Source organism: Portunus trituberculatus, chromosome 9 (genome assembly GCF_017591435.1).
Source record: "Portunus trituberculatus isolate SZX2019 chromosome 9, ASM1759143v1, whole genome shotgun sequence".
Classification (NCBI taxonomy): Eukaryota; Metazoa; Arthropoda; class Malacostraca; order Decapoda; family Portunidae; genus Portunus; species Portunus trituberculatus.
The window spans coordinates 7,530,813-7,558,319 of NC_059263.1; the positions used below are offsets into that span (position 1 = coordinate 7,530,813).

Genomic DNA, 27,507 nt, shown 5'->3' on the forward strand with positions numbered 1-27,507 from the left:
ATGTAAAATAAAGTGATAGGGAGTGTATTAAACTGAGAAAAAAAAAAGGAGAATCAGGATGTAATAGGAGGCAATAGATGTATTAGACTGAAAAAGGAGAATGGATTAGACTGAAAAAATAGGAAAGTAAGGTGACAGGAAGCAAAAGAGAGTAATGGTGTAATAGAAAGTGACTGGGAAAAAAATGAGTCAGATTTGGAGGCATTAGATGTATTAGACCGGAAAGAAGAGTAAGGATGTAACAGAAAAGGATGGGGAATATATTAAACAGTGAAATATGATCAAGGCCGTGTGTATGTGTTTGTGTGTGTGTGAATATGCAACCTCATTCTAAGCCAGTGGTGCATAAATCATCACTACCATCATCATCATCATCATCATTCTTTTGTTACCTTACCCTCCTCCTCCTCCTCCTCCTCCTCCTCCTGCAGTCATGTTGTTTGGTTGGTTTCCTTGTTTGTGTTGCAGGATAAGTGTTTACGTCTCGCCGCTTCGACAAACAGGAGAGGAAGTTGTATCGTAATTGACTCATGGAGTTTGCAGGGTTTTTAGAACGACCACAGCATGACAGGTATTTAAATATGGTGTCTTGGAATGTAAATGCAGTAAAAACTAAGTTGGAGAAGGATTTTGTGAAAAGTTTTCTCTATGAATATGACATAATTGGCCTATATGAAGTAAAAACACAGCTGCCAATACATTTACCTGGATATGTATCATATAGAAGTGTTGCTAAAGCCTCTTCCCAGAGAGGAGGAACTATTTTACTAATTAAGAATTGCTTGTTTGATTCCATAAAGCACGTAGATCTGACAATACATGATCAAATTTGGTTTCAGCTACACTGTGTACCGAGAGTTTTATTTGGAGTGTGTTACGTGCCACCTATGGATTCCCAATATTACTCTCATGAATGTTTTTCAGCAATTCAAGAAAATTGTTGACAACACATGAATGTGATGAATATGTAGTGCTTGGAGATCTGAATGCTAGATTCGGAACGTTTGCTCGCGTGCTCCCTGAATTTTTGGGGTTACCAGCTAGTGAGTATTCGTATCCTGTTATACCTGATAATGGAGTGTCAAGAAATGATAATGCATTTATATTGTCTTGTATTTGCAGGGAATCAAACCTGTTATTGTTGAACAATTTAAAGGTGAATAACAAGCATTTCTCTAGTGAAAAGACATACAGGAAAGGTAACGAGTGGGTGTCAGAGCTCGATACCTGTGTAGTGAGCACCTCGCTAGTGAACAGTGAGTCGGTTTTCGGTGATTCGAAACGAACGTTTACCGTCAGACCACGACGCACCGATCAGTGTTTCATTAGTGTTATCCAGTGTGAACGTTTGTGACTTAGCGGTTCGAGCTCACCAGCTTGGGGATCGCGAAAGTAACGTTAGTCACCTAAAGAAGAGCCAAGCATGCAGGAGTCCTGTTAGATACAGTGATATAGATATAATACTATTTAAGTCTAATTTAGCAAATGTAAACTTACCTGAATTTGACGGAAATGTAACTGATTTTCTTAACTGTGTTATGGATACTTTGTACAAGTGTTCCAAAGGGAGCACACAGACGGTGCATGAGCAGATGGTGAATGCAACAACAGAAAGATGGGAGAGGTTGTTAGGTAATAATGATGATGAGAACATTTGGAAAGCCATAAACTGGAAAGGGGAGTTCGGTAGTTGTGAGTCAGAATCTACCCCAACAGATGAAGAATTCAAGAATCATTTCGAACACACACTTAATACACAAACCAATGTTCCTTGTGTGGGAGACAACTATTTAACAAATACGACAATACCTATATTAGATGAGTTGATGAGTCCTGATGAAGTTCAAAACCAGTTGAGACTGTTGAAATCTAAGAAAGCCAGCGGACCTGATGGGTTGTCACCGGCTGTTCTGAAGATGTTACTTGCTCAATGGGTTATGTTGATTACAAATATGTTCAATGCAATATTCCTTTCAGGTGTGTATCCCCGAGCATGGTCACAAGCAAGAATGGTGACAATTTTCAAGAAAGGTGATAGGATGGATGCAAAAAATTATAGGGGGATAAATGTATTAAACTGTTTGGCAAAACTATATGATATGGTGTTGAGTTCAAGGTTAAAATGCTGGTTCAAGCCATTCAGAGAACAAGCGGGCGCACAAGAAAAGAGAGGTTGTTTAGAGCATATAGTAACTCTGAGGCTGTTGTGTGACCTAGCTAGGAGAAAGAAGTTTACTCTCTTTGTGACTTTCGTTGATTTCTCTCAGGCCTATGACAGAGTGCCGAGACATGTACTGTTTGGAGTGTTACGTCGGTTAGGTGTGGGTCGATCATGTTGTGTGCGTTAATCGCAATGTACAACGTGACGGAAAGTTGGATTGGAAGTGTAATGATATCAGTGACTCTAGGAGTGAGGCAAGGATCCCTAACATCTTGCCTGCTCTTCATTATATTCATGGATGACCTTATACGTATGATAAAAGAAGGAAATGTTTGTGATGGTTTCTTGCAATGCTTGCATATTCTTGTAATGATGGATGACACTGTATTATTATCAACATCTCGACATGGTATGGTGAGGAAATTAACTCAGCTTGTCTGCTTCCTTCCCTCTCCTCCCTCCTTCCCCTCCTTTCCTTCCCTCCCTTCCTTCCCTCCATTCATTCATTCATTATTTTTTCTTCTTTCAGTCTTTTCTCTAGCCACTTTTCCTATCTCCCTTTTCTTTTTTTTTTCTATATTTTGCAGACTCATTTTTATCTCTCTCTCTCTCTCTCTCTCTCTCTCTCTCTCTCTCTCTCTCTCTGGTGTTATGTTTCTCTCCCTCAGGTATCATTTCCTTACTCAAATTTCTTTTACAGTTATTCCTCCTTTTCTCTTTCCCTCTCTCACTACTTATCTACTCTCTCTCTCTCTCTCTCTCTCTCTCTCTCTCTCTCTCTCTCTCTCTTACCACACCATACCATACCATACCATAAACTCATCCACCACCACCACCACTACCACCAATAACAGCAACTTAACCTAACCTAACCTAACCCACTAACACTCACAAATCCACAGGTCTACATCCCCGTGGGCGCCTGTGTTGGCATCTACCATCTGGAGGTCTTGACTGGGCTGCACAACTCCTCCGACACTGGCATGAACAACTACCTGGATGAGACTGACTGTTACATCCTCTTCAACCCCTGGTGCAAAGGTGTGTGGGTGCTGGGGTGAGCTGGAGGTGGAGACTGGGTGTGTGTGTGTGTGTGTATTTACCTAGTTGTATTGTACAGGGTTCAAGTGGGGCTCATAGTGTCCTGCTTCCATATCTCCGCTTATCTAATTTTTCTTTAAAGTTGTGCTCATTATCTCCTGTAACAACTTCATCATACAATGCATTCCACTTTTTCACTGTTCTGTGTGTGTGTGTGTGTGTGTGTGTGTAATGGAAATAATGTCTTTCTCAGGGACTGGTTTCTAAGTCCTCCCTCCTGATCAGATGTTTTATTGTTCCTATTGTCCTCTTTCACATCTTTCACCACTTCACTTCATTTCATATTTATCATGTGTGTGCCTAATGACTCCTTTGTATCTTCCTTTTAAGTTATTCTCTTCCTCCATCTTACTTCCTCCATCCTGATCAGTTGTTTTTAATGTTCCTATTGTCCTTTTCCACGTCCTTCACCACTTCACGTCATATTTATCATGTGTGTGCCCAATGACTCCTTTCCACCTTCCTTCTAAGTTATTCTCCTCTTTCATTCTTCTGGCTAACTCTCTTTGACCTTCTTGGGAACTGGCATCTAAGTGGGCCTTTTATGCTTAGTCGTTTTTACTCCCCTTGACCAGATTACCCTTCTTACTTTAAAGAAATTGAAAAAAAAAGAACCATCACCTCACCTCTTGTCCTTCACCCTGATTAGATGACGTAGTGTACATGGACGACGAGCAGAAGAGGGAGGAGTATGTGATGAACGACAAGGGCAAGGTGTGGGTGGGGTCCTACAAGAGGTCCCGTGGGCGTCCCTGGGCCTTCGGACAGTTTGATGACGTGGTGCTGCCCTTGGCCGTGTACCTGCTGGAGATTAGCAGAGTGAGCGACCCTGAGCGAGGCAACCCTGTCAAGGTGGTCAGGGGCATTTCAGCTGGGGTGAGTTAATGCTGCTTCCCTGAGTGGCCTTTTTTGAGTGGTCTTTTTCTTACTTCTCTCTTAATTTGGTTGCTTCAGTGATTTCTAGGTTGTTTTTCTCACGTTTCTCCTATTTTTGCTTGTTTCAGTGATTTCTATGGTCCTTTCCTTTTTTCTCCTATTTTTCCTTGCCTTAGTGACTTTCTCTCTTATTCTGCATTAGTTTGAATTTTCCTACTTTTCTCTATCTTTGTTTTTTTGCTTAACTGAGTGACTTTCTATATTATTGTACACGACTTCAATTTTACCCTAGTTTTCTTGACCTTTAGTTTTTACTGAGTGACTTTCCTATTTTGCATGACATTAGTTTCTATTTGTTTATGTCACCTAGTTTTCTTCTCTCTTTAGTGTCACCTTACTTTACCTCACCTAAATTCTTTCCCTAATCATGTCACCTGTAGTTTCTTCTCCCCAATCTAATTTCACCTTACTTCACCTAATCTCTTCTTAATCATGGTATCTCTTCCCTCCAATTTAACATTACCATTCTTCACCTAACCTTCTCTTCCTAGTCATGGTCTTTTCCCCCACCTAATCTTCCGTCCTTCCCTCCAGGTGAACTCCAGTGATGACCTCTTCCCCATACAGTGTGCAGGTTGTTCATATTCTGGGCATTCCCCTGTCGCTGGTCACCAACCTCTTCATTTCAGCCCATGCGACACTCCTTTCCTGTTCGTCTCGTAATATACCTTTCCCCTCACCATTGACAAGTTCTTTATCGACAAAACACCTTACCATGAGATTGAAGGAGGACCGGATGGAGAGAACTGGGACTCCATCTGGAACTTCCACGTTTGGAATGACGCGTGGATGGCCCGTAATGACCTGCCACCGGGCTATGGAGGGTGGCAGGCCATCGATGCCACACCACAGGAAGAGAGTGACTGTGAGTAGATAAATGAGAGTAGAAATTTGCTTTGTTGTGTATGAGAAATTTGTATGTTAGAGGGTGAATATTGTAGTCATGGATAGCGTTTTCTTAGTTTTTGTCAGTCATTGGGTACAGTGTCTCACAATTACATTACTGGGAATGATTTAAGTAACACTGAGTTTACTTTAACTGTGAATGGGAAATGTATAGGATAAAGGATTAATGTTATAGTCATAGGTAGTGTTTTCTTCTTTTCTCAGTCACAGACCACAGTTTCTCATAATTACAACACAGGGAGCAAATTGAAGTAACACCAGGAAGAAATGCACTATATAGTTAACCCCTTGAGTAACATGACGTGTTTCCATATTCATTCTGCTTACTTTTTGGTGATTTTATACAGCTTCAGAAACTTATGGGTGGGATTAAAATAGGGAAGACTCTGGCCATTAATCTTCTAACTGCCATAGATCCTTCTTTATATAAATAAAATTGTCTAATCATACACAAATCTCAAAGTAAAAATTGCATTCCATTATTGAAGGAGTTAAGTGTTTTAGTGTTTAATGTGCTGGCCCAAACACAACACCACACACACACTACATACACCGCCACTAATACTAACACCAAGTCATCCACCCACAGACAAGATGCAGTGCGGCCCGACCTCCCTGGTGGCCATTCGTAGAGGTGATATTGGCCTCAACTATGACTCACCATTTGTGTTTGCTGAAGTGAATGCTGACCTGATGCACTGGGGAGAGGACCCGCAGAGTGAGTGGGGCTGGAGCAGGATGAAGATGAACAAATACCACATCGGCAGAGCGGTGAGTAGAGGAGAGAGAGAGAGTCACGATTGAACAAAAATTTAAGCTAACTATATAACTTACTGAAAAAATCTATTTATTCATAGATATATAGTTAAGTTACTGTCATCTGAGGACTACTACTACTACTACTACTACTATCACCACCACCACCACTACCACCACTACCACTACTACTAGCACCACTACCACCATCACCTGATATCACCACCACATCCTACTCTTCCCACAGATCATGACAAAGAGCAGTGGCAAGGATGATGACTTTGGTGATGATGATGGTGAGGACGTGGTGAATGACTACAAGAACACTGAGGGGTCCGTGGCAGAGCGTATGGCGATCCAGAACGCCATCCGTGGGTCGAGGCGTGCCATGCAGTACTACAACATTAAGAGTGATGGCAAGGAGGACGTGGCGTTTGACCTCATCGACATTGACAAGATCACTATGGGCCATCCGTTCCAGGTCAATGTGAGGATGTTGGCTCGTCTTTATTTTGTTGGTGTGTTTTTGCTGATTTTTAAAAAAATTTTATTATTATTATTTATTTATTTATTTATTTATTTATTTATTTATTTATTTATTTATTTATTTATTTTCTTATTTATTTCACACACCACCACACTACCACAATGAACAAATTGATATTGGGCAAAAGATTCACTCATACTGTCTGTCACCATACCACACCACACCACATGTCACTACACCTCACCACACCACACCACACCTCACCTCACCTCACCTCACCTCACCTCACCTCACCTCACCTCACCTCACCACACCATGCACCACACCACACCACACCTCAATACACCAGACCAAACCACACCACACCATGCCAGACCACACCACACCATACCACACCACATCCCACCACACCACACCACACTCCACCTCACTACACCAGACCACACCACACCACACCATGCCACACCACACCACACCACACCATACCACATCCCACCACACCACACCACTCTATACCACTTTTTTACTTGTTTATTCTTTTTATATTTTTGTTTTTTATATTTTTATTTTTTTTATTTTTTTATTTTTTTTATTTTATTTTTTTCTATCTAGTGTCCATCTCTGTGTTAGGTTAATGACTTGCTGGCCCACCTCATTATTCCTGCAGGTGTTCTCCATTGTGATTTTTTTTATTTACCTGTTTAACTTACTTTTCTTAATTGTTCTGGTGACTTAGCAAGATGTTTACCTGTCTAACTGAACTGATTAGCTCTATACCTGTCTACTTTACCTTCTATGTATTTGTTCATTACTTTATAGCAAGATATCTACCTGCATGACATGACTGATTACCAAAATACCTCTCTACTTCATTTTGTATTTTATTTATTGTTTATAGCAAGATATCTACAAACTAATTACATATACCAGTCTATTTTACCTTCTATATGTTTTTTATTACTTTTACCTGCATAAGAACTAATTGCTTATATACCTTCCTAATTTACCTTTTATTTATCTACATGTTACTTTAACCCCTTCAATATTGAGACACATTTTCACCATCGCTTTTGGGTGTGATTAAACAATTTTATTTGCATTAGGAAGGGTCTATGGAGGTCAAAAGATTAATAGCCAGAGTCCTCACTATTCTGATCACCACATAAGTTTCTGAAGCTTCATAAAATTGCCAAATATTAACAGGAATGAATATGAAAATGCAGCATGGTACTGAAGGGGTTAATTACCTGTCTCACCTAATGATTCCTGCAGGTTGTTGTCCGTAACGAGTCCAACGAGAAGAGGAAGGTATATGCCGTGCTCAACTCTCGCTCTCTCTACTACACTGGTGTCAATGTTGCTCACATCAAGAAGGCTGAGGGCACTTTTGTCCTGGAGCCCAATGGAACCCAGGTGTGTGTGTGTCTGTGTGTTACTGTTTGTGTTTATCATCTTTCATTTTTTGTTTGTGATTTTGTTTGTCTTTTCTGTGTTTTTGTTGTGTTTCATGTTTTCATTTCCTTCTCTACAATTTTGAGGGGTTTTGTCTCTGTTTATCTGTTTTTTCACTTTCTTTTTTCTTTCCTTTCTCCTTTTTCTTTTCTCTCTCTCTCTCTCTCTCTCTCTCTCTCTCTCTCTCTCTCTCTCTCTCTCTCTCTCTCTCTCTCTCTCTCTCTCTCTCTCTCTCTCTCTCTCAATCAATCAATCAATCAATCAATCAATCACTTTAACACATATGGATCACCAGGAGACTCACACACATAACCATCTTCCACAAACACCTGAACCAGCAAACAGACACACAGCCCTTTACTGCATCACTACATTACACCTCACCACTAAACCACCCAACAAACATCAGTTGGAGGACCCACTCAGACCAGTATTAACAACAGGACTCACCCCCCTTCACCACACCACCACACCACCACACTGAACATACCAATAACAAGCCAATATTAACTAAAGGATTCACACATACTATACCACACTGCACTACACCACAACACAACACAAAACATTTTTTTTGACTTGTTTGCTCTTTTTATGTTTGTGGTTTTTTTATCCTTTTCATTTTTTTTTCTTTTTTTTTTCTATTTATCTGTCTTTGGTTATGGGGCCATATGAAACTGACTTGTGGTGCCTAACCTTACTCTTTCACTCACTCACTCACTCAGTCACTCATTCATCTACCCACTCATTCATTCACCCCTTTCACTCATTCATTCATTAATTCATCCATCCCACTCACTCACTCACTCATCATCTCACTCACTCACCCACTCACTTGCCATGACAGTGCAGTTCACTCACTCACTCACTCACAGGAGGTTGCCATGACAGTGCAGTTCAGCGAGTACTGGCCGAAGTTGGTGGAGCAGTGCCTGATAAAGATCTATGCCATCTGTCGGGTGGAGGAGACACAGCAGACATGGACAGATGAGGACGACTTCACTGTGGATAAGCCACGACTTGATATTCAGGTGAGCAGAAGGGAGGGTAGCAGGAGGAGGAGAAGGTAGTGGTGGTGGTGGTGGTTGAAAGTGTTTTAGAGTAAAATGAGTTATGAAGAGCCTTCAACTCCAAGGAAAGAAGCTGCCGGGGACTGTAGGTTTTAGGAGCAAGGATCGTTAGACTAGAAGTAAAGATTATAGGGTAGTGTATATGATCCCTGGGTAAAGATTCTCTGCCACACTGCTTGCTGACTTACTGACGAGGGATGAGACACAACATTTGAATATAAGCCTCAACTTTCAGACAAAGGGGCAACCTGGCTTTGATAATGCTGTTTTCTTTCTTTCTTTTTTTGTCCTTTTTGTGTCCATCCTAACTGACTTTGCTGAAAAGGTTATATTTCAGTTTTTTTTTATCTTTTTAATGATGTGCTGTTTGGAGTGAGAGAAAGGAAGGAGATGTTTAGAAATGTGTAGGTAGCTAAAAAGCTTTAAAATAATGTATTGTCTTATACGTGTTGGTGAGAGAAGAAGTCACGAGATGCGTTCCCAAAAAAGGTAGACCACATTTTGTACCGTTACTATTCTTAAGACACTTGGCACAGAGAAATGACGCATGACAAAGACAGAGCAGGAAACAGATTCATTACTCTCATTAAAACAATTTCTTTTCTTGCCTTTTGGGATTTTCTTCAGAGAGATCCATGTTGTTCACCCACTTGAGTCAAACATTCCTTCATTAACATAACATGAAAATTTTACCCTTCCCATCCAAAGCCCAAATTTGAAAACACTTCTGCTTTGCACCACCAGTTATTGAAAAGGCTCTGGTTGAAGTCACACAGGTTTTTAAGGGTGTTGTTATGGTTCCAGTGGCAGATTAACAATTATCTTTACATTATGAGCCACAAAAACATCCTTGAGAACTTGGACACTCATCTTAGTGACTTGAGAATAGCTGTGGTGAGAGAGCAAAGTGTTTCAGAGTACTGTATGAGACTTGAGATTATGAATGAAGACCAGACTTAGAATGCAATGCTGATGGTGAAGAGTATGTGCAATGTTTATGGGAATGTTTAGAAGGTAGCTACCAATAATAAGTCTTCCATTTTAGTCATAAGGGAGGAGGAAGAGGTGAATCAAAGTGCATTGCTTCCATTTTGAAAGGTTCCATTAGTATTGTTAAAGGATCCAATTCTATATTTTTATGGTGAATCAAAATAAGGAATAAGTGCTTTCAGTGACACTATGATGTACTGCCTGTTGTGCCTTTTATCCACGACTCCACTTTTCTATCGTGTTCTTCCGACATTTTCTACCGTTCTAGCGTTAGTTGTGTTTGTGGCTGTCAATGTATGGTTAAGATTTGATTGTCTAAAGAGCATTCAAAACTGTTTCAAGAGTGTGATGAATACTTTTATACATGTTTCTTTTATTTTATTTTATTTTTTTATTATTTTATTTCCTGAATTTTTTTCACCTCAGATTTGTTAAAATTGTTGCTGTTGCTGTTGTTCATTGTATTATCATTATTTCTATTATTAGTAAGCATGTATCTATCACTCTCTTTTTTATTTTTTTATTTCAAGTATATATGTTAATTGTTGCTGTTGTTATTCATATTATATCATTACTATTTTCTTTATTATTATTAAGCTTGTGATTGATTTATTATACATTTGAGTGCATTGTTATTCTCTGGTTATATAGTTTACAGTGAGTTACTTTATGATAGATTAAAGCTTAGTGTTAACAGTCACACCTGAAATATTGTCCAGGTACTGCAAAGGTGCCATCAGTACACCTGCCTTACTTTATACAGGTGTGGAGTAATTAAACCTACATGTATACCTGTATTAATGATGCTTCCAGGTATACTCTTACACCTTTACACCTGTTAATCATTAAAGATATTTCTATGTATGAAGTAACTAAATGTGCCTAAATCTTGCTATTAATAATCTTACCTGTTAGTGATCATTTTAATCACAAAAAAGGTATACACAAATTTTTTTTAAAAGGTGATGATTTGTATAAGTTTTCAAGGTTGCCAATACCCAGACCCTGTTTATTAGTTGGTTAGTCTCCCATCTCCATTTTGTCCATTAGTATTTCTCTATTGTAAATGTCCACCCCAATTGTATCTATTTCTCTGCAGTGTTCCCTCCTCATAAGAAGCTCCTTTTTATACTTAAGACCAAAAAGATCGCATAAGCTTCAATAAACTTTTTCCACTCTTCTGAACGTGTGTTTGAGTGTATGTATGATTTCCTCAAAGTCTGTGTGTGTGTGTAGCAAATGGTTTATCCCTCCTGATGTGTCGCTTTCAGTCAGTCACTCACTTAATCAGTCAGTCAGTCAGTCAATCAGCTCACCTAGCCATTAATTTATTCATCTAGTAGTAGTAATAGTAGTGGTAAAATGCATTATTAGAATTGGTATATGTAATTGTAGTGGTGAACTTAATTATTGATTAGTGATTACAACTGTCATCCCTTCCCTGCCTGTGTCACTAATTATGCGTCACTTAAAATGTAAATGATTCTCAGTGTACATCATTGATACATTTTCGTGTCAAACATAAGTCATGGACAATATTGAGTAGGCTATAGGTTTATGGACGCATAGTATAGGTCATATTCTTCTAGGTAGAGGAATTAGATGCTGCCACAGATGCTCTTTGGGTACTTAGTATCTCACCAACATAACTATCATCCATTTCTTGAGCGATGAAGTTAGAAATAAATTTGTTTGATCCACCTTCCCTCTCTCCCCCTCCCCCCGACTCTCTCTCTCTCTCTTGTTCAGTGTTGCCTAGAGAGCATAGAGGAGGGTGATGACTGATGAGGCAGTGCGGGGCGGGTGATGGCCATGAGTCAGCGGGCAGAGGAAGCTGGCACTGCAGCGGACTGATGTGAATGACTGAATGTGATGGATGGCTGGGGCATAAGAACTTTTATGCATATGTAGTACGAATACGATGCCTCCGAGGTGGATGGCCACGTGTAAGACTGTTGGAGTTGATTAATCAAACTTTAAAAAAGTTTTGAAAACGCAATAAATTACAAGAGGTCCTCAGAAATATCATATTTGGGAGAACAGACAACCAGTCTCAAGTTGAAAGAGGCGCCACTGTATGGGTGGCTCCGCCAGCTAGCTATAACCAACCAGTCAGAAGTTTCCAAATCTAGCATATTTTTATGTTTTTAGCATTATTTTGACTGCGATTCTGCGTTTATCATAATTTCTAGCACAAATTAATGGCCAGTGACTTATTTGTCATGAGGTGGTGGTGACTTGTGTGAGGTCGGTGCATGAACGCTATCCATATCAATTATCAACCCCCTATCCCCACAAAGAATTTCTACGCTATCTAGCACCGTCACGTACCTATCCATTAAGTAATGATCACCCCCTTCCACATGTTTTTTTCACACCATACAAGTGAGTTTGTTTATTTTTAGTTAGGTTATTTATTTATTTATTTACTTATCTATTTATATCATTTCGTTTAGTTATGCCTAGAAAACTTCATATGTAGCAATTTACAAGTAAATTTAATTTTAATACCCTCGTTGAGTCAGGAGGAAACGAGAGAGAGAGAGAGAGAGAGGACAAGATGGCGAGGAGTCACATAGAACGAGGTAAGAATTCCCATATTTCTACTACTTTCTCAGTTCTAGAACTAGTTAGGGATATTTTAAGGCACTACAATTACTCTCAGATCATTGAAGTATACGTGAGTGGTGTGTGAGTATAGTTATATAGCGGGGATGTGTTAATATAAGCGAGTTAGTTGAGTGTTGTCTGGTAAGGGAGTGTGTTGATTGTGTAGTCTGGCGTTTATCGAAGCTTCAGTGAGATTTTTTTCTTTGTCTTTTATGTGTATTTTCTACATTTTCTTTGTTCTTCTTTACAGTTTCTATGTTTTGTTTCTTATAGTTTGTTTTTATATTTATCGTAACCTATAATAACTCTCTTGTTTTTATATTTATCGTAACCTATAATATCTCTCTCTCTCTCTCTCTCTCTCTCTCTCTCTCTCTCTCTCTCTCTCTCTCTCTCTCTCTCTCGTCAGTGGTTGAGAGTCAGGATTGAGAGAGAGAATTGTTTTTATTGGAAGAAGCAAGATTTCTCGTGTTTTTTTTTTTTTTTTTTTTTTTATTCCATTTGGTTGTGTTTTGAGTGTTTTATCAGTATGGTGGCAGTGAGTCAGAAGTGAGTCTGGGAGAGAGGAGAGGGTGCTGGGAGGGTGAGCTGGCTTTTGCGTGTGCGTGAGTGCGGCTTTCACTAGTGGCTGTCAAGGCAAGGAGAGTCGTGAGTGGCAATAGTGCTGGCGATAACGGGAGACAAGCCGAAGATATAATTAAACCATCCTGTATTCAAGGTGCTATGTGCAACGATAAAAATATATTGGTTTTTGATAACTTTTAATGGATAGCAAAAATAAGAAGTGACAATACAAGGAAACTCGCAAATGTAATGATGGAAGTTGTTCTTAGGCTAGTCTACGTGTTGGCCTTTCTTCTCTGATTTCTTACAATTGTATCTTTTTTTTCTTTTCTTCATCCATTATTCCTGTCTCCTCCTCCTCGTCCACTGTTTAACGAGTATTATTTTCTCGTATAAGGTACTTTCCTCCTCTGCACCGCTACTCTGTCTTCCTTCTGCTAAGACATTTTGATATACAATTTGTGGATATACAACAGGTGGATACATTGACAATTACAACAGTTACAATGATAATGACTAGTGTTTACGTCGTGTTATGTTTAGTGTATAGCGAACGAGTGCATTTTGGCTGTAGCCTCTGCCAACGGCCCAGCACGCGCAGTCGCCAGTCAGTAGACATGTGCGGCATCTACAAAAAAGTCGTTATCTATATTACCGGCATTCTGAAACGTACCGATACATTCTGGAGTGTTAACCATTTTGTAGTATGAAAAAGAATGTGTGTGTGTGTGTGTGTGTGTGTGTGTGTGTGTGTGTGTATATATATATATATATATATATATATATATATATATATATATATATATATATATATATATATATATACACACACACACATATCTATATATTATTATCGGGGTATAGGAGCGAGTGAGAAGGATTAACTGGTGGTGTTTGCAATATTGGTTTGTGGTGTTGAGTGATCGTGTCTTGAAATGTGAAGTGGTTATTGTATCCTTCTCATTTACTTCCTTATTTATTTGTTTGTTTATTTGTTTGTTAATTCACAAGCACATGTGTTCGACCACTCATTCAATTATTTATACAATTTTCAATCAATCAAATATTTGATTGATGTGTTTGCTTGTTCATGTCTCTCTAGTCATTCATTTTCTCTTGTTTTTTGCACTAAATCATTCTTGTTCTGTTTACATCGTTATTTATTTATTTTATCTATTTACTTATTTTTCATCTTAATTTTTCTATCTTGGGAATCCGGCTAGTCATCTCCGTGGCCTTAGAAAACAGTGTTGGTGAGAGAGCAAATGGTATGTAAGGGTGTTTTTAGGGTTCTAGTGACAGATTAACAACATTTCTGCATTATAAACAGGAGAAACACTCTTGGGCACCCGGTTAGTCATCTGTGTGGCCTTGGAAAACAGGCGTGGTGAGAGAGCATGCCTTTCAGAGAGAATACTGTATGTTACTTTCAGCAGCCCGGTCCCACACACACACACACACACACACACACACACACACACACACACACACACACACACACACACACACACTAATGATAAGAATTAACGCTGCTGTTACTACTACTACTACTACTACTACTACTACTACTACTACTACTACTACTACTACTACAATCCCTCACACACTTCTATTCCTCATTTGTTTCTCTTATCACAACACTTTATGCATTTCGGGCGGGCAGCATCTGGAAACACTGAGAATTGAAGGAAATGTTGTGGAATTGACGCGGGCGGACGGGGTAGGTGGGGCGAGGTTTGGGTCCGGGTTATGGTGGGCGCCTGGCGGTCTGAATGGGGGTATGTATAACCATCGCCTTATTTAACACAGTAATGGCTATTTGTGTACTGTGGTGGTTGATTCTGGCTTTGCTTCGCTCTCTGGGTCTAGAAACACAGGGGGAGTGCAGGTAAACATTAGTGGACTAACCTCGGGGGAAGGCAGGGCGGAGGTATCTCTGTGGCCCAATATTTACGTACGTAATTCATTTTAAAAATCGCCACAAGAAAAAAGCCTTCCAGACTGGTATGCACTACACTTTTAAAAGTGACAAATAATTTAACTATTAGCCAAAATATAATATCTTTACCGGGTGGTTTGTTTACGTTGTGCGGTCCAACGAACGGTGTATCATTAATAACAACGGTGCCAAAACACATCAAAATGTCGAGATGGAAAGCTCAGCCAAACTACATTATATTACATTTTCTGAATACGAAAAATTTTCGCTTTCCAGCCAAATAAAGAAAACACAGATTGCTTGTCGTATAAAGATTTTTGGTTTCTATTTTGGAACCGTTAAAGATTTTGAGTTTGAAAATACGAATAGTTAGACTAAATTTTATGGAATATTGTTACTTGCGTCATGTTTTTCATATCATTTAAGTGTTATATCAAGCACCAAAACAATCCTATGCGTGGTAATTAAAAAAAAAGTTATGTATTACGCAGTGACTTTAATGTTATTTTTTCGATAAACCAAAACACAGCTGGAGTCAATTCGGTTGTGGCTTGAAACTTCCTTTACTTTGTTAATAAAAAATCAGATCTCAGAACAACGCCAACTCCATTTATAAAGGAGAAATATTTGAACTTATACGCCGAGATGGTTTTTATGGCACGTTTGGGGAGTGACTTCACTCCTTCGCCCTCTTTCCCACACTCCACCTCTCCCTTCCATATCCACCTCCTGCACCTCCTCCTACTCCCAGAGTCCAGAAAACACCTAAAAACACATGCAAAACCCGAGAAAATCACAAAATACGTTTATAGAATAGTTTCCGCTGTAGCGGGTGGCAGGGTGGCTGGAGCGGAGCGGGGCGGGGCTGGGCTGGGCTGGGTGGGAGCGGGGTTGGTGTTTGGTGGAGACTGGAGAGGGTGCAAGTGCGGTGGTGGTGGTGGTGGTGGTTTGTGTGTTGTGACGGTGGTGTGGTGCTGATGGTATGGTGTGTGATAGTAATGGTGGTAGTAGTAGTGGTGGTGGTGTGGTGTGGTGTATGGTGGTGATGGTAATGATGGTAGTGGTAGTGGTGGTGGTGGTGGTGGTGGTGTATGGTGGTGATGGTAATGATGGTAGTGGTGGTGGTGTGGTGTATGGTAGTGATGGTAATAGTGATAGTAGTAGTGGTGGTGGTGTGGTGTGGTGTATGGTGGTGATGGTAATGGTGGTAGTAGTAGTGGTGGTGGTGTGGTGTACGGGGGTGATGGTAATAGTGGTAGTGGTGTGGTATGGTGGTGTGAATGTAGCGGTGATGGTGGTGGTGGTGTGATGTGGTATGTTTTGGTGTGTGGTGGTCGTGATGGTGTGGTGTGGTGTGTTGTGGTGGTGGTGGCGTGGTGACTACTACCAGCTGAACTGAAGTGTGTGTGTGTGTGTGTGTGTGTGTGTGTGAGAAAGAGAGAGAGATGGGTGACCTAGTTTTTAATGACATCTATTTGTATTTCAAAATAACATGAGTATGTTTCCTTTACTTACGCTTACGGGCTCATATGAAAAGGGCAAGCTTAGTTTTGTAAGCAATAACTCTAGAAACGTAAATTTAAGGATCAATTATTTGTGTTTATATCATTTGTGGCTAATAAACTACCTATCTGTGTGTGTGTGTGTGTGTGTGTGTGTGTGTGTGTGTGTGTGTGTGTGTTTCACTGTTTGATCTGCTGCAGTCTCAGACGAGACAGCCAGACGTTATCCTACGGAACGAGCTCAGAGCTCATTATTTCCGATCTTCGGATAGGCCTGAGACCAGGCACACACCACACACCGGGACAACAAGGTCACAACTCCTCGATTTATATCCCGTACCTACTCACTGCTTACAGTACTTAGCTTCCTCAGTGGTGTTCGGACTCTCATTCTTTAAAAATTTTAGATGATTCTTCCATACTCCAGTGTCCAGCCACTTCTATTTCACCACCTACAAGCCTACCATGATATTACTCTCTCTCTCTCTCTCTCTCTCTCTCTCTCTCTCTCTGAAATAACACATTTCCCCTTGCCAAAAATCATGTGGTATTTTACCCCCAATGTTCCATCAAAGGATTTGCTGAGAAGGGAGGGGTTGAACCCCCACCCTCTAGATTCGCCCCTGCTACCACTTCAAAAGTTGTTTTAATCAGTCTGATTTACATGATTTGGATAATAAGTTTTGGTTGGGTATATTACTTATAACCAAATACATACGATGTGACAGAAATATATATATATATATATATATATATATATATATATATATATATATATATATATATATATATATATATATATATATATATATATATATATATATATATATATATATATATATATATATACCGTACCTACTCACTGCTAGGTGAACAGCACCTACACGTGAAAGGAGACACACCCAAATATCTCCACCCGGCCGGGGAATCGAACCCCGGTCCTCTGGCTTGTGAAGCCAGCGCTCTAACCACTGAGCTACCGGGCGTGTGTGTGTGTGTGTGTGTGTGTGTGTGTGTGTGTGTGTGTGTGTGTGTGTGTGTGCGCGCGCACAGTTAAAGTTTGTGAAATTTTGTAATGAAGATTATGCTTTAAATTCACTTCATAATTCAATTGTCATTTTTTCGGACTCTATGTCAGCCCTTCAGGCAATAGAGTCCGGCCGCACGGATACAAATGAAATCCAGGGCAACATCATTAATAAGCTGAATTCATGTCATAAATCCTTCTCACTGGTTTGGGTGCCTGGATATTCCAATATACGCGGGAATGAACAGGCTGACATGCTAGCTCGGTCTGCTGCTGAGCTCGAGGGAGCGTGGAACCTCCGTCGGGATCTACAGTCATGTCTCTCAGTTGTTAAATCATCAGGAAAACTCCTGTGGCAGAGTCACTGGGACAACCTCCACCTCCACACCACCAAACCCATCCTGGGCGAGTGGGCCTCCTCCAATCGCCCCACAAGGCGGGAGGAGGTGGTCCTCGCACGCCTCAGGATGGGCTGCACCCTCCCACCCACATGCTCCCCTACATAGCCAACGCCTTCCCACCACAGTGTTCCAGCTGTAATGTCACTCTCTCTGTCGAGCACATCCTGCTTCACTGTGCGTTATCGTGAGGAGAGGCGGCCCTTGGCGGCGTATTGCCGGGGTCGCGGCCTACCGCTAACGCAAACCACCCTCCTGGGTGATGAACACCCGGATGTGGTCGATAGACTGATGATTTACCTGACTGAGGCCAATTTAATCAGAGAGTTGTGATTTATGTGTATATATTATGTTATTTATTCTATGTATTTATTCTATATATTTATGTAAATAAAAGTATGAAAGTGTGTGTTTCCAATTTTGCGTGATCTAATGTGAATGTTTTCCCTTCATGTATATATGCAATACGTAGTGATACTACGTAGCCACCCTGTGTGATTGTGATTTATCCTCCCTCCCCCATGCCCTGACAAAGGACAATAGTTTTGAGATAGGTATAGGATCCCTGTGTGAATGAAGCGTGCATGAGAATATGTGAAGTCACTTAATGTTAAGATATTAAAAAAAAAAAAAAAAATATATATATATATATATATATATATATATATATATATATATATATATATATATATATATATATATATATATATATATATATATATATATATATATATATATATATATATATATATATATATATATATATATATATAAAGCCATTAAAAAAAACTGTATATATGTTAAAACAAAAAAAAAAACTTCTTTATTTTAAAAGAAATATTAAAAAAAAAGTTAAAATAAATAAATGGCCTAATACCCAAGACAGGGTGATGGCCAAAAAAAAAAAAAAGTAATGAAGACAAGATGAAATGATTGAATTGTGAGATGTACAGATTCTCAATTTTTCTGTGAGCTTTGTGTCTGTCAAAGATGAATATGATGGATTTGTGTGGTATTGATTTCTCTGTGGAGGCATCTCTGTCTGAGGAGGAAGGAGAGATGAGTGACTGACTTGTATTTATTTGTTAAGCATTGGTGAGTGCAGTTTGTGTGTTTGTAAGTGGTGGTGTTTGTATCTGTAAGGAGGGATGAGTGGCTGAATTGCACATGTTCCCTGGGTGTTGGTGAGTGCAATGATGGTTTGCGTTTCCCCCACAGGACGTGCTGCACTGGCGTGGCGTGGCGTTGAGGGAAGCGCCTCTTTGTAATCCTGCCCAGCACTTTACTGAACACATGAAGGTGCTCCAGAGTTTCAAGAAGGGAGTGGCACACACACTTTGCTGCACTCCAAGTAAGGCAAACAAGTTGTCAAGTAGTTATTTTGACATTGTCGCCAGTTTTTCTCGCCCCTCCAACAGCTAACTCTGTACAAGGGCCTTATCTGTCTTTGTATGAAGTACTCTTTGCTTGTTTGGGGGCTCCACTCACACAGCATTGTTAGATAGGGTGGAATCAAAAGCTTTTCATCTAACCAACTCCCCTCCTCTGAGTGACTGTCTTCAGCCTCTTTCTCACTGCTGAAATGTGGCATCTCTTTTTTATCTTATCGTTATTTTCATGGTAACTGCTCTACTGATCTTGCTAACAGCATGCCTTCCTTACTCCTGCGGCCTCGTTGCACAAGGCTTTCTTCTTCCTCTTATTCTTATTCCGTCCAACTCTCTAATACAAGAGTTAACCAGTATTCTCAATCATTCAGACCTTTCTCTGGTAAACTCTGGAACTTCTTGCATGCTTTTGTATTTCCATCCTCCTTCGACTTGACGTCTTTGGCTAATTCTGTACCAATCTTTTAGTGAACTTGCAATTCAAGTGGGCCTTTTTTCCTTTAACTTTTGTTACCCTTGGTTACCCTGTACTACAAATGTGATTACAAGTGAGTAGTTTTCACAATTTAAGATTGACAAGATGACATGAAGGTAAATGATTGCAAAACATGAACTTTTGTTGACTCCTTTCTTTTGTTGCAGGCTTGTGGAGGTCCAGCAGCACACCGCACACTGCTTTCATAAACGTGTGTGCCGAGTGCAAGACAGGGAGTGGCAAGGATGGAGGATGCTTCAACATTCACAGCATCATTAGTTCATGCTTACTTTTTTTGTGGAAAGTAGTGCACACAGTTTTAACTGAAGGATTATGTGTCATCATTCATATTTATAGATTTCATGACCTAACATTGTGCACCAAATCACTTCATTACATGTAAGCGTATATTTAGCTATAAGGAGTAATGGTTAGTGAGATTTGTATTGTATAAAAAGTTATTTATGAGAGATCTTACATTATGAAGATTTGTTTGAAGGTCTTTGTTTATTAACATGATCTAGTTGTGTCAGTCTTAATAGTCCAGATTGTACAGACATGAAACATTGTCCATTGCACTTCCTGCAGATGGAATATTAGTCAACACTGCAAGGTGCGTGTGAGTGTGTGTAGCTTTGTGAGCAAGTGTGCCAGTCATTCCTTGATGTCAATGTCTTTCATTCAGGGAAAAAAATGTTGTGTGTAATAAGGTTTATATACATTTTTGAGTGAGAATGTTTAGCCAGATTAAATAGTAAGTTTCTTAACTTTTTTAGAGCTTTGCTGTTACTGTTCTGTGTAAGATTTCAGGGGCCGTGTTCTACAAACTGTCATAGCTAGTGACGTGATCGTAGCGAGACAAAATGGTGTATTTTAGACACAAGTCCCTGTATGAGAGGCCCTAACCGTGTGACTCCTTATAGGTGCCAAGACAGGGTTCAATCTGTTGTAGTGCTGCCAACCACCGTCTTAAAGCTCTTGTCAACATGGTGGGAGCTTGACTGTATGTACCATAGCATGATCCCCGACAGTTTTTAATATTAATTAATGATAAATATCTGTAAAGTTGACTAAATAATGTCCTTCTTTTATGCAGTAGTTTACCATTACAGATGACTGCCGAGAGGGGTATGATCAGTTTTTCCAAAACTCAAACAAACCTTGCCCTGCGTGGCCTGCATGTGTCTTGTGTAATTCTGTTTGTCATGTTTATTTTGTTGGGATACACAGTCTAACTATTCCTAAAGTAGTGTTATGATGTCAAAACAATTGAAATTGTAGAAAATTATGTCAAGGGCTTTTTTCTTTCTATACATATATCAAGTTGACAAGTAATGAGCCTGAAGACCAGCAGTGGAGTGATGGTCAGGCATTCAGTGAGACTTGAGGGTGACTGTGTAGAATGCGGCCCCAGAAGGATGGTCTGTGTTTTGTATATTTATGGTGACTATAGTGTTGCAAGGAACAACATGCTGTTTGAGAGCAGTGCCATTGTGAAATGCTTAAATTTTACAGAGTTGATTGCTCCTCCTAGACTTTTGCAATGAAAATGGTCTCAGAATATATTTAGAAATTATAGCAACAAGACTTGTGCAATGAAAATGCTCTCAAAACACTACCCATGTTCTTATATAATTTTTTTTGTTATATTAGGCAAATGTATGGATGGTAATGATAGGTGGGATGAAGTTGAAAATTTTGGTAGAGTTTTCAGAAATTTGTAAAGAAATTCTGCTCTGTGAATTCTGCTATTCTGTGAAATCTGCTATTGTGTGAATTCTGCTATTGTGTGAAATCTGCTATTGTGTGAATTCTGCTATTGTGTGAAAATTTTCTAAGTTGAAAATTTTGGTAGAGTTTTCTGAAATTTGTAAGGAAATTCTTCTATTGTGTGAAAATTTTCGACAGATTCTGCTATTGTGAAAATTTTCTGTGAATTCTGTGCTATTGTGAAAGTTTTCTAAGTTGAAAATTTTGGTAGAGTTTTCAGAGACTTGTCTTGTGTGTTGATTGAATAAAAGGAAAGGAAGGGAGACTCTTCATTGTATCTTTAACCCAAATATACATCTGCTCTATCTCCGGAGACTCTTCGGAGTATTTATGACTTAACACACTTTTTGGGGCCGTTTTGCAGGGATTTTACAGCATTTTTTTGGCGTTTTTGCTCATTTTTGCAGCTTTTCTGCAGTTTTGTACCCATTTTCCACTAATTTTAGCTATTTTAGGCAGCATTTTTTACTATTTCTGCCGAATTTGGGCCAATTGAGTATATATATATATATATATATATATATATATATATCCATCCTCAGGCTTTATTGAATATTTAATTTATAGATTTTACAGCTTAAATAAAGGAAAGGATTGATTGATTGTTCAGTTTTGATTTGTAAAGCTGGATTTTGTGATGCTCACGAGGGTTATTAGGTTGGGTTTGGTTTAGACTACTTGTATGAGGTGAGGTTAGTTAGGGTCCTGAGTAGATTTGGATAATACTTTTGAGGTGACGTTACGTTATTCTCAGAGTAGATTTGCGAAGACATTTCATTGGTATTCCTTAAAAAAAAGGATTGAAAAGAATTCATAAAAGCATCAACATCAATTTCCTTAATCTTTATTTATTATTAAAGTATAACACCAGTTATGTGGGCACATCAGAACATGGAAGGAATAACATTACAAGAGTGATTCGCAACATGTATTTGTTAGGTTAGGTTAGATGAAGCAAGGCAATATAATATGTCCTCTCTTCCTGGATGGCACCACTTGTCAGGGCAGCGCTGATGCGAGGCAGGGTCCAATTCCTCCATGGAAGGTGCAGCGAGGCAGTGTCCTCCCTTGATGGCAGCACGTTATCAGGGCAGAGTTGGTGCGAGACAGGGTCCAATTCCTCCATGGAAGGTGCAGCGAGGCAGTGTCCTCCCTTGATGGCAGCACGTTATGGCAGAGCTGGTGCGAGAGGGTCCAATTCCTCCATGGAAGGTGCAGCGAGGCAGTGTCCTCCCTTGATGGCAGCACGTTATCATGGCAGAGCTGGTGCGAGGCAGGGTCCAATTCCTCCATGGAAGGTGCAGCGAGGCAGTGTCCTCCCTTGATGGCAGCACGTTATCATGGCAGAGCTGGTGCGAGGCAGGGTCCAATTCCTCCATGGAAGATGCAGCGAGACCGTTGGCTTCTTCCAGTGCAACGAGAGAAAATTTCTTGCCGCAAGTTGGGTGTGATTAAGACGCTGGTTTGGTTCTCTCTTCAGTAGTGGCAGGACCTGTAACAAATACAAGTTTACCTTTACACTTTAATCATGAACAACCTTACACTCAAATGTAAGACAGACAAGATGTGGTGTGGTGTGTGGGTGCGCGTTGTTAAATATTTGTTTAGTGCATTCTATTTTAACCAACACTGCATAATTTGTAGTCTTTGTCCAAACTTAAAAGAAAAAAAAAAAAAAAAAAAAAAATCACCGGTATTCCTCATTCTATTATGATTACGAACCTTACTTGTTTTGCTTCTATCACCCTCGTTAAATTACCTTCAACACCAAGACCGAACAACTACTGATACCCTACGCTCATCGCCTCTTGTGAAGTAGTTAAAACGGCCCAGCTCTTACCTATGCTGGACCGCCAGGACCGCACGTCTCCACTGTCAACGCCCTCTTTTGAAGAGGGCGACCTGGAGATGGACTGCTATCACATGGACACAGACAGAAGAGGATGCCTGGGCTTATCAGACGCTTGGGCGGGTGCAGGTCTGACTCGAGCGTTGCTGTAGCTGACGCGTTAGCTCGAGTGAAACAGAGGCTCTACCAAGTTGGTAGTGAGCAGATGTAGGGACGCCGGTGCCAGATTCGTGGCGGGACGTGCTCCATCTGACTGACGCCTGAGACTTGTTCGCCCAGGTTTAGAGGATGGCCGGCAAGACCCGACTTCTCCCTTGTTGTATACACTTCTGGAACAAAGTTACCAATCATCAATCAATAAACATCCTTTACCTGCTGTGTCAAGTCATTCTTTTTGCCAAATCCAAGACCATTTCTCTGATATAGTGACAAATTGCACAGAGCAACTGCGTATATTACTTAAGGACTTAACTATGGCCAACGCCCTATGGGTAGGTACGGATGAGTTTTAGTATAGTGTGGTGCTGTACTCAGCATGCGCATCACAGCACGCCGAAACTTGTTACTGGATTGTTCCTACTTAGTGCACCAAGTGACAATCCTGGATGATTGTCCTCAAAATAATAACTATACACAGCCATCTTTAAGCTTTTACACAAAAAACTCAAAATCAGAAACGTTATTTATTAAACAAAATGTGGGGTACCATGACGTTAAAGCGGTAACACTCGGCCCGATGCTTTACGTTTAATGGTACACTAGTTCACAGCACATCCGAAACTCGGGATGAAACGTCACGGCGCCCAACAACTCCCTCACGCAACCCAAATTCCCACTAACCTAACAACCCTACACGTAGCAAACTGATGTTCATACATTTAATGGTACACTGGTTCACAGCACAATCGAAACGGGCTGAAACGTCACGGCGCCCAACAACTCCCTCACGCAACGCAATATCCCACTAACCTAACAGCAAAACACGTAGCTATCAAGGTTTGTGACAGCTTGATCTACATCTGCGCCACCGCTCAAAGAGAAAGAGGTGGAGATGCACTAAAGAGCCACTAAAAGCACCTTAGAACCTTGCTATCAATGCACACCGAGGCCCTGTCGTGAACACGTCCACACTGCAGTGTTCGCAATCAATGCACACCCAAGCCACGGAGTGCTGCCCTCAATAAACATGTTACGAGGCGACTTCCATTAATAGAACACTAAAGCGTTTTGTCACTACGGATGCGGATTAACGGTTATCAGGCAACACCTATCCACTAACATATGGAAATTTCAAATACTCCTGTTGATGAGAAATGGGTAAAAGTCCTCCACTACACGCACACGCCCTTAGTGCCAAACAGACCTTCCCGACGTCCAACAATAACACCACCACGCGAGGAATGCCACCAAACCAACACGCAAAACATTACCACGTTAATCGGACTGGTGACAAAGCAGCGAGCAGACACACTTCTTGGTGCACACACGTCTTACCCGCACAACGCCTACTGAACAAATCGTTCTCTTGTGCCTCACTGCTTTCCACTTCACCTCCTCATACTCGCCCCCCCTCCTCCTGCTCCTCCCCGTCCTCCTCCTTCCCTTGTTTGCAGTAAAGACACTATCCTAACTAACCACTCTCGGTGAGCATAGTTCTATACAAGCATTGTTACCTTAATTGTAAGCTGGTGGTAGCCCACGTAGGTCTCAAACCTCCTCACTCACGTGACATATATATATATATATATATATATATATATATATATATATATATATATATATATATATATATATATATATATATATATATATATATATATATATATATATATATATATATATATATATATATATATATATATATATATATATATATATATATATATATATATATATATATATATATATATATATATATATATATATATATATTTTTTTTTTTTTTTTGGGGGCATCACCCTGGAATGGGTATAAGGCCATATTTAATTATTTGTTTATTCTTTTAAAATTTAAATTTCCTTTAGATTTTTATGAACATTTATTTTTTTTATTAATTTATTAATTTTATCTATTTATCTATTATTATTTTTTTTACAAAGCTTATGTCTATCCATTAATATGTCTTTCTAACTATCTATCCATCTACCTTCACACACACACACACACACACACACACACACATATATATATATATATATATATATATATATATATATATATATATATATATATATATATATATATATATATATATATATTAGAATTGCAGAATGTTTCGCATTATTTTCTGGCTCCCTGGATCCAATTACTTTTTCTTCCCATAAATTCGTGAGTCGCCATGACACGCACTGCCATGACCCGCTTTGGAATGATCTGTGATTGTTGTTGCGTACCTTACTGTACTTTTATTATTAACGTCGAAATTAGGTACCGAAAGAAAATGCAGGAAATTAAGTAGTGTAAAGGCCGTTTCACACCGGAGACGACACACACGACGCACGAATCGCGAAGCTTCGTGGCTTAAAATCGCCTCAGTGTCGACACCGGGTGCGAAACTCTGAGACACCTGCCAACCACACCGCGCGCACCGATTATTGCAAGATCGCCGGGCAGGCAGGGCTGCCAGGTTGATTTTGCTGATCATACCAGATCAGATGGAAACGTACCAACATCTAAAATACACGTCATTTTCAGGAACAATAATTTTCTTACATTTGATTAAAGCTGTAAATCCTCTTTCCCCCGCGTCTTCCCAACACACACATACACACATCCATCCCAATCCACCTACACACACACGCATGCATGCATCCCAAGAAATCCACACACATCCATCCCAACACACACACAATATGCACACTTATAACCTATAGCTACATTAGGTAAGACACATTTTCACCACACTGTCCCTCTTAAACTGAAGTAAACTGTCAACATAATGTGGTTCTTCATCAGTTTAACCTCTACAGTACAATGACACGTTCACATATTCATTCTGATAACTATTTGGTAATTTTATACAGCTTCAGAAACTTGTGTGGATTGAAATATCATATCATTGAAATATCCTTCATATTATTTGTTGGATTTTCTTACGAAGTTTAAGGAAAATAATGTTTTTGTGGAACAAAGTCGCCATTGGAGGTAGTCCATGCTGCCAAACCCTTGATATGCGTTTTTTTTTTTTTCTTTATAGTAGTTCTTTAGAAAACCCCACTTTGACTTCAATTCACACAGTTTTGAGGTTAAAGTAGCATAGCAGTACGAGTCTCTTCTCTGTGGCTCAGTGTTCCACTTTGTAAGTTATAACTGGCCAGGCTCACTATTGCATGCTTAGCAGTTAGTGGGGCTTGTCTGCATCTTATAAGAATGGTGATGGAGGTTACATAATAGATAATAGTTATGTATTATAGTTATACCTACCACTTAATTCAGGTTACGACAGGATGTGTGCAGGTTCATTGTATCTAGCCATGCTTTGCTCACTTCTTCAGCATATGATTACTACAGGAGATGAGGTTTCACCATTTTTTGCTGCTGCATTCTGCCTCTGTTAGCATGCATTGTCTTACAATACCAAATTCCCAAGTTAAATAAATTATCCATTCCAAATGTAGCCTGCTGTTGTCTGCTATAAGGGTATTTTACATTTTTTTTTTTGAGTTGGTGGCTAGTCATGCAAATATCAAGCCTGTCCTATATTTCTTCCTATGCAAGACGGCAACTCCGTCCACCATCCTTTGCTGGATTTATCATTCATGAAAATTTCCTACAAATCACAACATCCCCTTGCTTACCATTCCCAAGCAAGATCATTTAAATATTCATTCATAATGAAAAAAATAATAAATAAATAAAAGTTAAAAAGGTAAATAAAATGTATTAAAATTCATACACAAACGAGATACTTCAACTTAAAAGATACTACGAGATCTTAAAATCTTTAGTGTCTCAAGATACTTAGGGGTGTACCAAGAGTCCCTTCGACCAGCAAGGCAAAGCCTTCGCCCTTACCTTCAATCTGTACCAAGAGTCGCCGTGGAAGGTAGGGCCGCGAGAGGTCTGCCGCTAGCATGAGTTGGTAACAGTTGTTTCGGTATTGGTATGACTGTAATCCGGATTGGAG

General features: G+C 39.7%; 2 protein-coding genes and 1 long non-coding RNA gene across 3 annotated transcripts in view; 2 read left to right on the plus strand and 1 right to left on the minus strand.

Annotated features, from left to right (window-relative positions):
- The window catches only part of LOC123501628 (hemocyte protein-glutamine gamma-glutamyltransferase-like), a 102,544-nt gene extending 93,660 nt beyond the window's left edge, over positions 1–8,884 (plus strand). Inside the window, exons 6-12 of the mRNA XM_045250581.1 lie at positions 3,064–3,202; positions 3,912–4,138; positions 4,919–5,063; positions 5,694–5,875; positions 6,108–6,347; positions 7,620–7,760; positions 8,675–8,884. Of these exons, the coding sequence (XP_045106516.1) occupies positions 3,064–3,202; positions 3,912–4,138; positions 4,919–5,063; positions 5,694–5,875; positions 6,108–6,347; positions 7,620–7,760; positions 8,675–8,869 (1,269 nt within the window). The 3' untranslated portion in view covers positions 8,870–8,884. The remainder of the gene's footprint in view (positions 1–3,063; positions 3,203–3,911; positions 4,139–4,918; positions 5,064–5,693; positions 5,876–6,107; positions 6,348–7,619; positions 7,761–8,674) is intronic.
- Positions 8,885–15,921: 7,037 nt separating this feature from the next.
- LOC123501632 lies at positions 15,922–21,795 on the plus strand. Its single transcript, XM_045250584.1, has 3 exons — positions 15,922–15,952; positions 19,118–19,250; positions 19,930–21,795. Exons 1-3 carry the CDS (start codon positions 15,950–15,952, stop codon positions 20,163–20,165), a joined length of 372 nt encoding a protein of 123 aa, XP_045106519.1. The 5' UTR covers positions 15,922–15,949; the 3' UTR covers positions 20,166–21,795.
- Positions 21,796–22,360: 565 nt separating this feature from the next.
- LOC123501634 lies at positions 22,361–24,921 on the minus strand. The gene is made up of 3 exons (XR_006673689.1): positions 24,812–24,921; positions 23,373–23,710; positions 22,361–23,024 (listed from the first exon to the last, which is right to left on the minus strand). It is a non-coding gene; the product is annotated as an uncharacterized LOC123501634 (long non-coding RNA).
- Between the last annotated feature and the right edge of the window lie 2,586 nt (positions 24,922–27,507).